Source organism: Podarcis vaucheri (assembly GCF_965113315.1).
Source record: "Podarcis vaucheri genome assembly, chromosome: 4".
Taxonomy (NCBI): domain Eukaryota; kingdom Metazoa; phylum Chordata; class Lepidosauria; order Squamata; family Lacertidae; genus Podarcis; species Podarcis vaucheri.
Window position 1 is genome coordinate 8755919 of NC_138762.1, and position 12109 is coordinate 8768027.

The window sequence follows — 12109 nt, forward strand, 5'->3', positions numbered from 1 at the left end:
ATCTGCCAGCCTCAAGGTTTAGCAAATGCTGTTTCCACAACCAAGGGCCCGAAACATTTGATTCCTAAAAGGTGCCAGGGCTCAGTCTGGCTGCCGGGTGCCCACTACGACCTGCAAGTTCAAACTGCAACCACCCCTGCCCCCTTTCAGTTCCTCTGTGGGACTTAGAATGGTAGCGTTGGAATGGACCCCAGGAGTCATCTAGTCCACCCCCAGATTAGCAGTAGAAAATCGAGACGCAGCCTGTTTTCTAGCCTGCTGTTTTAGGAACCCAGAGAGAGCATGTTTCTAAGGCGCTACCTGCCCCGCACACTGAGGTCTAGCAACATGGCTAAGCCCATTAGGGCACCTTTAGCTTGTACACATTGCCCAAGGGTAAATTTGAATGTGTAGACTACATTTTGGTTGTTGATCTCGCTGGCTCTTGCTTATAGTGTCTGTTTTAAATCGGAAGCTCATATTTAATGCTCGTTCTGCTCTTTATTTTAATCCGAAAGCGGGATCTTCTAAATCAAGAGAAAAAGAAAGAACGTGGAATTCAGTTTCTGGAGATGTTGCTTTGCTTCTCCATTCAGAATGACAGAACCCTTTTCTTTCTTTTTCAAGAGCAAGTGTCTAGTCCTCATCGCTGCCAAAGTGTGGGAATGCCTAAGAAGCCAGAGGGGATTCTTAATCGAGGCTTTCAGCACTCTCTAAAAGCCCCGCTTCCCTTGCACCTGGCCCAAGCAGTAGAAATTAATCCGAGGAAGAGGGAATCATGCAAATTGGAATGAGCTACGTTTTTATCCCGGCCACCATTTTCTCCATGCAGAACCTTTAAATATTGAGCATTGCTAAACCCGCGCGCATATGCGTGCACACTCCCTGGTAATGCAGTGGTGGGGAACCCAGGGCTCTCCAGAAGTTGTTGGAGACCCCCAGCTCCCAACTGCCCCCGCCAAAATGATCCAGGGACACTGGACGATGGAATCCAGGCATGGCCGAAGTCGTCTCTCCCTGACAGAGAGGGGCTGCTCTTTTTGGAACAGAGAGAGATTCATCGGTTGCTGGTTTCTACCTCCAGAAGATGGGAGACTAAGAGGAGGAGAAGGGGGCTTTCTCCTGCTTGTGAGCTTTCTAGAGGCGTCCGGATTGCAGGGGGTGAGACTGAATGACCCCTATGGATCCTTTCCAACTCTACCATGGCAATGATTCTGCGCCTGGAGACAGGAGGCTGAACTAGACGGAACTATTCCAGAAACGTCTGCACAATCTTGGGACTTCCCAGGACCAAGGCAGCGAACCCAGGTGTGTGAACAGGTGATGTGAGATGAAAGGACCAGGTGGGGTGAAAGCAAGACCTTACCTGCATACCTGTTTCCCAGGAGGAAAGAAAGGAGTCTGTTTTCCCACAGGGAACAGCGTTTGCTCACAAAGAGGCCCTTTGGTTCCCTTCGACTCTACCATCCTACGATTTGATGGGCACGATCCACGAGAAAGGCTCTCCAGCCCCACCGACGTGGCTGGGAACCAGACAATCGCTCAAGCCTGCAACCCTATGTACGCGCTTACTTGGGTGTAAGTCCCATTGAATTCAGCTGGGCTTTCTGCTGAGCAGACAGGCCCTGGGTAGCAGGGTTAATGGCGTTTGCATGGAGGGGCTTCCCAGCGGATCAGGCCCCAAGGGCGTTTCCAGACACACACACAAACAAGCGCTCTCTTTCGGTCGGTACCAGGAGAGCAATAGATTGCTCTCTAAATAAAGCCCCCTCCCCCATTAAAATGAGGGCGACATGAGGGAGCCAGTAGCCGGGCCACAACACTGATGCTTGCGTCTTGTGGGAGTGCGCATGACATTGGAGGAAACCCGTTTCATAACTGTACTAAGCTACCATAATAGCTACTTAGGGGGCAGGTGGGGAATGGTAGGGATGGACGCCCCTCCTCCCCCAGTGGCAGAAAGGTGTGCTGTAGCGTCAAGTCTAGGACCTGGGAGACCAGAGTTCGAATCCCCACCCAGTCCACTGGGTGACCTTGGGCAGACCTCCCTCTCAGCGTGGTTGTGAGTCTAAAATGGGTGGAGACGAACGTTTGCCGCCTTAACTTCCTGGGAGGAAAGGCACGATACAACTCAAAGAAACAGAAGCAAATATTGCTGGTTTGGTGCTGAGAAAACCCTATGCCCTCACGACCGGATCCTGTACAGCGGCTTGGGAAAGCGAAAAACTTCTAAAGCATCTATTTCCTCTGCAGCAGAATTTGGCCCTGTGTTAGATCTATGGAGGATTTTCGCCCCGGGGGGGGGAACAACCCCCCAAAAACTATTATTTCACTGTTCAGAAGCCTACCCTGCCTGGCTGGCGCTAGAGAGCTTATTCCATGCCATGTAAACAAAAGCGCACATGTAGTGGTATTCCAAGTTTGGCGGCCGAAAGGAGCCCCTCCCCTCCAGCCCCCACCGCGTTGCTTCCCTTAGGTCCTTGCACAGGGGGGCGGGGGGGGAGGGCAGGGGAGTCCTCCAGAGTTCGACTCTCCAGGTGGCACGGACGGCGTTACACCCATGGAGGGCCTGCCCCATGGCTCTGTTCCAGGATGCTGGCGGCTTCCCAAGAGCAAGGTGGGGGGGAAACGAGGGCAGTCCTTCACCTTCTTCAGCGCCCAGCGCTCACAAGCTTCAGATGATGGCTGTTCGGCCGGAGGCCTCCTCTTGATCCAATGTCCCATCTGCGTCGCGGCGGCTTGGAGTCAGATGATCACCTGCAAAGGCGGGAGAGAGGATGGTGAGGTCGGCGGGAGGCAAATGGCAGAATTTGTCCCTCCTTGAAATGGTACCTTGCAGTGTCTTAACCTGGGAAGTCGAACAGAATCTGTTCCGGAAGTCCGTTCAACTTCTGAAACGTTTGGAAACCAAAGCGCGGCCTTCGATTGGCTGCAGGAAGCTCCTGGAGCCAATCGGAAGCCGCATCAAACTTTCGGCTTTCAAAAGAACGATAGAAAACCAGAACACTCACTTCCAGTTTTCAATCATTCAGGAGCCGGAACGTTCGACTCCCAAGGCGTTCGGGAGTCAAGGTACAACTGTACAGTGGTACCTCGGGATACGAACAGGATCCATTCTGGAGCTCCGTTCGCATCCTGAAGTAAATGTATGACGCCACTACGCGTCTGCGGGTTGCGTTTCGCCGCTTCCACACATGCGTGTGACATCATTTTGAGCCTCTGAGCATGCACAAGCGACGAAACCCAGAAGTAACGTGCTCCATTACTTCTGGGTCACCGTGAAGCGCAACCTGAAAATACTTAACTTGAAGCTTCTTCAACCCGAGGTATGACTGTATATGCTAGAAATCTCTAAAGCAGTGTTTCCCAAATTTGGGTCTCCAGCTGTTTTTGAACTACAATTCCCATCATCCCTGACCTCTGGCCCTGCTAGCTAGGGATGATGGGAGTTGTAGTCCAAAAACAGCTGGGGACCCAAGTTTGGGATACACTGACCCAAAGGGCAGACCTCGAATGACCATTCCCTGCCCCCTATATATGGCATCACCGTGTGTCACTTTAGGGGGTGAAACTTAACACTTGCAAATTTATTCAATGAGGGGGTCTTCAAATATGTTTCTGGGTGTGAGGGATTCAAATCTGCTATTATTTTTGTGCCTGGACAGCATGTAGCTTGGCAAGTCTATGTTTGATGAAGAAGCACACTGCTTCGGAAAACCAAAGAACTTTTATTTTGCCTTCTGAAAATGTTAGGCAATGCTGAATAATAATAACTAAAAATAATATTAGTATATAATAAAGCTGCAAGCACTTGGCAATTGTTTTCAGTGACTCCCATGCAACTTTACCTACAGAGCAAACCTAAATTATATTAATTTAACCAAAATACCTTTTGAATCACGTTACAACTTTTTAGCAGCCTTCATTTTTGGAATTTCAAAGTTAAAAAATTCAGCATGCCCTAACAAGGCATGATTTTATTTCTCATACAACTACTCTGGCGTACGGTTTTTCAGTGCCACCAATATAAACAGATGTCTGGCTCATAGAACCTTTGTTCTCAAAAATAATGGAACTCACAAGTGGAGGATACTATTATTTTTATAAATCGTTATTATTTGTAGAGAGAATTTTTGTATGAGTTAATTAATACTTTATTTATTATCTGTATAGCCCTTTCGATCTGCACTATAACATGGTATTTTTGTCCCTCCAGGCTGTGGTGCTTTTAAGGCTTAAATGCCTGACTCGACGTTTCTTTCCTTTATGTTCTGCTTGCAACTTTTTTGGCACATAAATTAACATTTTAAAAAAGGAAGCTAATGCTAGAAATCCACAGAGGAAAGGAAAGGCAGAGGATAGGGAAGAGCTGAACAGATTTGCCTCGCAAGTCACCCAGGGCAACTTGAACGTTTGAATATTCGACAAGCATTTGCCATAAGAGGATTTCACAGCACCCGCCACTCTTTGGCAGCTGACATGCAAAAGTACGTTTCCCTGCTAATTCCACCCCTTCCTTTAACCCCTTTAATAGGAGACTTAAACCAAGGCAGCCCAATCTACTTGCGTTCCACCCTGAGATTTTACTGTCCGTGTCCAATAAAAGGTAAAGGGACCCCTGGCTGTTAGGTCCAGTTGCGGACGACTCTGGGGTTGCGGCGCTCATGTCGCTTTATTGGCCGAGGGAGCCGGCGTACAGCTTCCGGGTCATGTGGCCAGCATGACTAAGCCGCTTCTGGTGAACCAGAGCAGCGCACAGAAACACTGTTTACCTTCCCGCCAGAGCGGTACCTATTTATCTACTTGCACTTTGACGTGCTTTCGAACTGCTAGGTTGGCAGGAGCAGGGACCGAGCAACGGGAGCTCACCCCATTGCGGGGATTCAAACCGCCGACCTTCTGATCGGCAAGCCCTCGGCTCAGTGGTTTAGACCACAGTGCCAACCGTGTCCCCTTATTTGTTGTGGTGGATGTGCCAAATTGGCCAGAGCCCCCTCTCAAACTTGGAGTTAGCCCTACAACTATGGCTACCATCTGTCCGGAACTGTGGTGTCTGAATTTGGCCTAAAGGTCTGAAGTGCCCCCATGGAGATAGCCCGTGGGAGAGCGGTGTTGAAGAGTAATAATTCTTAACTAATAGTATTGGATAGGATTGTGTGGGGCAATGATGGAGTCCTGTCAGCAAGTCTCTGACGAGTGGGGACCGTGACGAGTGCCAGAGTGCATGGAAATGCCGTTTACCTTCCCCCTGGAGCAGTACCTATTTATCTACTTGCACTTTTGACGTGCTTTCAAACTGCTAGGTTGGCAGGAGCAGGGACCGAGCAACGGGAGCTCACCCTGTCACGGGGATTCGAACCGCCGACCTTCTGATCGGCAAGCCCTAGGCTCTATGGTTTAACCCACAGCGCCACCCACATCCCACAGATAGCCGCAACCAATGCTTAAGCAACCACTCACGTTGCTTGTATTTTAATAAAATTGTGGCCAAAAATTATGCCAAAAACCTGAAACAAAATTATGCGTCAATTGTGTTTTTATTGGTGGGTGTCTTGGGGACCTCGACACGCAAGTAAACCCCACCAGAAAGCTGTTTCTCAGCCACTTTCTATTTGCCTAGAATGGCGCCCCCAGGCAATCCACAGAAAGAGAAAACAAAGCCCAGCACAGCCCTTCTCTCCGAAGCACCAGAACTGAAGAAGATGACCAGAAGCAAAAGCTACAGCCGACCCATCACCCCTGAGAAGCTGGTGGCAGGGAGCTAGAAGCTGGCGGATTACCTTCAGATAACCAGGTTGCTCTCCCCAAGCCTAACAATGAACGGGCTGTCCTGGAAAACGAACGAACGAGGCTACAGTCAGAGCTGGTATCTGTGTGCTCTCCACCCCGTCCCCCCAAACAGGTGAGGATCCGGGGCTGGATTTACGTATAAGCTAAACAAGCTCTAGCTTAGCTCCCCACTCTCTTGGGGGCCCCCAAAAAAATTAAAGAAAAAAACTGGATGTACATTTCCAAAATATAAGATAAAAAACAAATAAAATAAAACCTACATGCAGCAACAGTGTGTATGATGCTCAGGGTCCCTTCCAACTCTGCAATTCTACGATTCCTAAATTATGGTGCCCAAAATCGGACACAGCATTCCAGGTGTGGTCTGACCAAGGTAGAACAGAGTGGGACTAGGACTTCCTTTGACCTGGACACTAGACTTCGGTGGATGTAGCCAAGAATAACATTCTTTTCTCTCTCTCCATCCTGCAATCCGAGAGAGCAAAAGGCAGAGCTCAAGGATGCACTTCCAGCCAGACGCACTCTCAAGGAAGGCGTGAATCTGGGTCAGTGAGGGGCGTGGCCTGGGAGAGGGGGTGTGGCCTGGTCAGGCAGTGTGGCACGAGGACAGTCCTGAGGGCCAGGCAGGGAGACTCGGAGGGCCGCATTTGGGTTCCCAAACCCCTCGTTTGTGATTTAATGGTTACTTTTCTTTAAAAGGGTGTCTGAGCCAATCTGGGTCAACCGACCTTCTATGGCTTAAGAGTCTGTACGAAAGACACTCTGCAGGTGAGCAGAGGACTGACCCAGCATCTGTTTAGCAAGGAAAAAAATAATTCTAGCTACGGCTATCACCAGAAGGGAGCTGATTTTTCTGAGGCTGAAAAGGGCTATATAAGGCCCTCCGTGTACCCATCACCTCCACCCAGGCGGGCAGGGGAGACTGGCGCTTGGAATTCAGCTGTGGACCCTTCAAGGACAAAAAGCTCATCATGAAGAGATTTGGGAACCTTGCAGAAAGCAGCCGTTCCAGAGAGTGAGGGAGCCGTATGTAAGAATATCTCCGTCTCCTTTTGAGCCGCTCTCCACGCAGCTTCCTCGGACTCGCACCCCCAGCCTGAAGCTAAGCAACTCTCTCCAGGCTCCTCTTTGCTGCTCCGGAAATTGCACGGCATTTAATTTGTGCGATAACACTCCAAACGGTGTCACGGGCGATTCAGCCTGGCTGGCAGCAAAGCTCCTCTCCCTCTCTCTCCCCAAGCGTCGGCCTTAGTCATCTCTTGTTGTGCAAACTAGGCTGTCTGTTGCAAACGTCAACAGAATTACAGGTCACCTACTTCTGCCTGCCACAGTGGAGGTTCTGGGCAGCTCATGAGGTTCTGGGCTTGGGAGGAGAGCTGGACCTCCCTGGAGCAAGGACAGGCATAGGGAAACACAGCCCTCCAGATGTTTTGGGACTACAACTCCCATCATCCCTGACCACTGGGGTCCTGTAAGCTAGGGATGATGGGAGTTGTAGTCCCAAAACATCTGGAACACCGAGTTTCCCTATGCCTGAGCACGGACCTCCCCTCTTTCTCCTTGTTGTGCTTCTCTGAGGTTTTACTGCATCAGTCGGTTGGGCATAAGACTCTAAATCTCAGGGTTGTGGGTTCGAGTCCTGGGTTCGGCGAAAGATTCCTGCATTCCAAGGGGTCAGACTAGATGACCCCTGTGGTCCCAACTCCACAATTCTATGGTTCTTTGATTCCTGCTGTGCAAAGGCAAGATTTCCATCCATTTTGCCTCTGCGCCCAGCGTGTGGCCCCCAGAACCTTGTCCAGAAGGCAATGTGGCCCCCAGCTTGACAAAGCTTCCTTGCCTCTGATCTACGCTACCAATGGGGAACCCAGGGCCCTCCAGATGTTGCCATTGGTCACGCTGACTGGGGTTAATGGAACAACGTTCAAGGGGGTCAGACTAGATGACCCCCAGGTCGCTTCCACCTCCACAATTCTATGGTTCCTTGACACTTTGAGGGCCACGGTTTTCCCACCCCTGGAGATCAACACTGTGGGTAAATCTGGGCTCCCATCTTATCTAGAAATCGAGATGAGTATAATAGGCCTCTTCTGGTTCAGGAAATCTCATCTCTGTTAGCCACAGTTTAACTGTTCCTAAGAAGCAGAGACATCACCTTGCCAACAAAGGTCCGTATAGTTAAAGCCATGGTTTTCCCAGTAGTGATGTATGGAAGTGAGAGCTGGACCATAAAGAAGGCTGACCGCCAAAGAATTGATGCTTTTGAATTATGGTGCTGGAGGAGACTCTGGAGAGTCCCATGGACTGCAAGAAGATCTAAAAGATCTATTGTGAAGGAAACCAGCCCTGAGTGCTCACTGGAAGGACAGATCGTGAAGCTGAGGCTCCAATACTTTGGCCACCTCATGAGAAGAGAAGACTCCCTGGAAAAGACCCTGATGTTGGGAAAGATGGAGGGCCCAAGGAGAAGGGGACGACAGAGGACGAGATGGTTGGAAGGTGTTCTTGAAGCTACCAGCATGAGTTTGACCAAACTGCGGGAGGCAGTGGAAGACAGGAGTGCCTGGCGTGCTCTGGTCCAGGGGGTCACGAAGAGTCGGACACGACTAAATGCCTAAACAACAACAACAAACTGTTCCCTCCCCAGGAGCGCCCTCCCAGCAGATGTCAAGGCAATAAACAACTATTTTACTTTTAAAAGACAACTGAAGGCGGCCCTGTTTTTAATGTCTGATGCTGTATTATTTTTAATATTCGGTTGGAAGCTGCCCAGAGTGACTGGGGAAACCCAGCCAGATGGGCAGGGTATAAATAAAATAATAATAATAATAATAATAATAATAATAATAATAATAATAATAATAATAATAATAATAATAATTTGCAAGGGGGAAAGAAATCTCGGTTGGCTTCTTTTCAAGATAGATATGTCTTTAAAGAAGGCATCAATCAATCAATCAATCAATCAATCAGTGACACACAAATAGACAGGAAATTTCACCAGGATTCTAAATTCATATCCCCTCCTGCTTCCGCACGGCCCTTTTTGAATGACCCAGTCATTCTGCGTTCCTTTCTTACTGCTGTTCGAGCCATTTTAAAGCATTTCTTGGCTTTCTGCGTTCCTGCCTTTTAATCTAGAAGCTGCCTCGAGGGACTTTTCCTCCTCGTTGCGAAAAGGGAGGTCAGAAATATCCTGAAGTCAGACTAGCAGGCTCTAAGGACAGCCATCCAGAGAGCGCGTGTTCGGTGCTAGAGAGTTCCCAACCTCTCCCACTCTTCCACTGTTCGACAGTGGAATTTGCTGCCAAGGAGTGTGGTGGAGTCTCCTACTTTGGAGGTCTTTAAGCAGAGGCTTGACAACCATATGTCAGGAGTGCTCTGATGGTGTTTCCTGCTTGGCAGGGGGTTGGACTCGATGGCCCTTGTGGTCACTTCCAACTCTATGATTCTATGATTCTATGATTCTCCCACTCACCTCTTGTCGGCCATCTGCCGTCGTAAGCCATTTCGGCTTCACTCCGTTGCTGACCAGTGGCTTTTCCTCCGGGACGAGGCAGGCATAGGGGGGCTCGGCAGGCTCGGCCCCCACGCTCTCCGAAACGGTTTTCACTTCCGAGGGGCTGGGCTTCTGCTCAGGGATACGAGCCACACGGAACCTGGGCCACAAAACAAAACACCGTATATAAATGGTGTATCTTATCTTGCTATATACATAGAAAGGTAAGGTGGTTGTCACGCTCTGCAGTTTTCCAGGGAAGGCAGGGCTGGCGAGCGCAGCTAGCAGAGTCAGCGGCCCCTTGTCTGTGTGAACCGGGGGGTGAAAATAGGCTTTATTTCACCCGGGTCAAAGACCCAGTTTGGCCCAGTTTGATCAAAGACCCACCCATGCATATTTGTGTAAATACACACAGGAGGCTGGGAGCCTCAATGGTGCCCCTTTGGTGTGTATAGTAAAGATAAAGGGACCCCTGACCATTAGGTCCAGTCGTGGCCGACTCTGGGGTTGTGGCGCTCATCTTGCTTTATTGGCCGAGGGAGCCGGCGTACAGCTTCTGGGTCATGTGGCCAGCAGGACTAAGCCGCTTCTGGCGAACCAGAGCAGCACACAGAAACGCCGTTTACCTTCCCGCCGGAGCGGTACCTATTTATCTACTTGCACGTTGAACTGCTTTCGAACTGCTAGGTTGGCAGGAGCAGGGACCGAGCAACGGGAGCTCGCCCCATTGCGGGGATTCGAACCACCGACCTTCTGATCGGCAAGCCCTAGGCTCTGTGGTTTAACCCACAGCGCCACCCGTGTCCCACTTGGTGTGTATATATAATAATAAATAATAATAAATTTTATTTATACCCCATCCTCCCCTGCCAAAACCGGGCTCAGGGCGGCTAACGCCCGATACAAAAACAAATTGATTGACATACAACTTAAAAACAAGATTAAAATACAACATTAAAACATTAAAACACAGCCTCATTTCAATGGAAACTCAAATCAAAAACTTTTTGGGGGATGAATACGTCAAGTCTTCACCAAGGCTAACTTTCCAGACTGGTCCTACATGGGCCAGAAAAAAGCCAGTAAAGTCCCCAAATAGGAGTTCCATCACAGGAGGAGAAAGGAAAGGTATATAGATGTATTTTTTTTATACTGAGTTCTGGGGAGATCATTCCAGAGACAGGGAGCCACCACCGAAAAGGCCCGTTCCCGTGTTGTTTTCCCGAGGGTGGCCCTGACCCGAGCATTAGGGAATTCAGAGCTGCCATTGGGAGGAAACGCAGCAGGGCCTTGTAGCTTCGAGGGCTGCCTTTGCGATCTTAAGGACTAGAAACTTGACTCGAACAAAATGGTAGTTTCCGGGACACCAAGTGCCTGAGGTTTGCAGGTACAATCGCAGAGGGTGGAGGGGCCTGTTCCGTGACTCACCTGCCCACGGAGAGGATGGTGATCTCTCCCGGCCTGCCAGCCTTGCCTCCGGGCTTCGCAAGCTTCGCGGTGGCGCTGCCAGGAGCGATAGAGGTGGCCGGCGTGGCTTCTGCCGATGGCAGCACCTCCGGCCACTTCTTCTGGCTGCACCGGGTGCAGGTGGGGCCCGGGCGGGTGGCCAAGCCTTGGACTGTGTGCAGGTGGTGCTGGTGCCTGCAAATGTGGGGCAACTGAGGCAGGAGATGCAGCCTAAGTTGGGGTCGGGGGTGAGAGGGGAAAAGGACCACCGTTAGAGGAGAGAACAGAGACCCCCTCAAAGGCCACCCCACAGGTTCACCACCCAACTTGATCATGTTACGCCAGGAATCACTCCATCAACTCCTTCACGCCAGGCGGGTTGGACTGGATGACCTTTGGGTTTCCCTTCAGTTTCTACAATTATAAGGTTTTACTCTTAATAATAATAATAAATTTTTATTTATATCCCGCCCTTCCCGGTTCAAAAACCGGGCTCAGGGCGGCTAACCACAAATTTAAAACACTTAATTGTAAAAGCAGCATAAGATACAGTAAAAAAGCATGAATAACAATAAAATTCACAGTTCAGAAATCAATTTGGGGGAAATCCATCTAACAGAGCATTAGATAGTCCCCAGGGCTAGCTGGCTGAATTGGTCCTACTTGGGCCAGCGAGGAGCCCAGGGGAGAATTAGCTGTGGGGTCTCAGAGTGGGTGATAAAGGGGAGGGGGAGGGAAGAGAAGGGAAATAAAAGATCAGGCTGAATTCAAATTGAAAGCCAGGCGGAATAGCTCTGTCTTACAGGCCCGGCGGAAGGAGGTTAAATCCTGCAGGGCCCTGGTCTCCTGGGACAGAGCATTCCACCAGGTTGGAGCCAGCACTGAGAAGGCCCTGGCCCTGGTGGAGGATAATTGACTTCCTTAGGGCCCGGGACCTCTGAACTATGATTATTCGTGGACCTTAAGGTCCTCTGCAGGGCGGACCAGGAGAGGCAGTCCTGTAGAGGTTCAACAAAAGGTTCAGCTTAATATTACATCCTTTTTCAGTGTCTGTGCCACTCTATTCCTCAATCTGCTGCATCATGGGCAAAAAATGTAATGGGTGAATCTGCTTGTTGAGAACCAGAAATATTATTATTATTATTATTATTATTATTATTATTATTAGTATACCGCCCTTCATCCATAGATCTCTGGGCAGTTCACACCATAAAAATACAGGATGATGAAGCAGTCAGAGAGGGGAACTGAGTCTAGTCCCCAGTCATGAGGCTCCCTGGGTAATAATAATAATAATAATAATAATATCATCATCCAGGGAGCCTCTCACAAGACACATACAAACCAACACACAAGCATGCAAACAATACACAGAGGATATTAAGTCGGAAAAAA

At 49.6% G+C, this 12109-nt stretch overlaps 1 protein-coding gene across 7 annotated transcripts in view; it reads right to left on the reverse strand.

Annotated features, from left to right (window-relative positions):
* Positions 1 to 2491: 2491 nt before the first annotated feature.
* The window catches only part of RELT (RELT TNF receptor), a 93310-nt gene continuing 83692 nt past the window's right edge, over positions 2492 to 12109 (reverse strand). For 6 of the 7 annotated variants that reach the window (XM_082219429.1, XM_082219430.1, XM_082219433.1 and 3 more), the window contains 4 exons: positions 10697 to 10945; positions 9248 to 9428; positions 5760 to 5809; positions 2492 to 2736 (listed from right to left, as the gene is read on the reverse strand). In XM_082219429.1, the coding sequence (XP_082075555.1) occupies positions 5762 to 5809; positions 9248 to 9428; positions 10697 to 10945 (478 nt within the window). In that variant the 3' untranslated portion in view covers positions 2492 to 2736; positions 5760 to 5761. The remainder of the gene's footprint in view (positions 2737 to 5759; positions 5810 to 9247; positions 9429 to 10696; positions 10946 to 12109) is intronic. The other variant, XM_082219435.1, reaches the window with a different exon arrangement.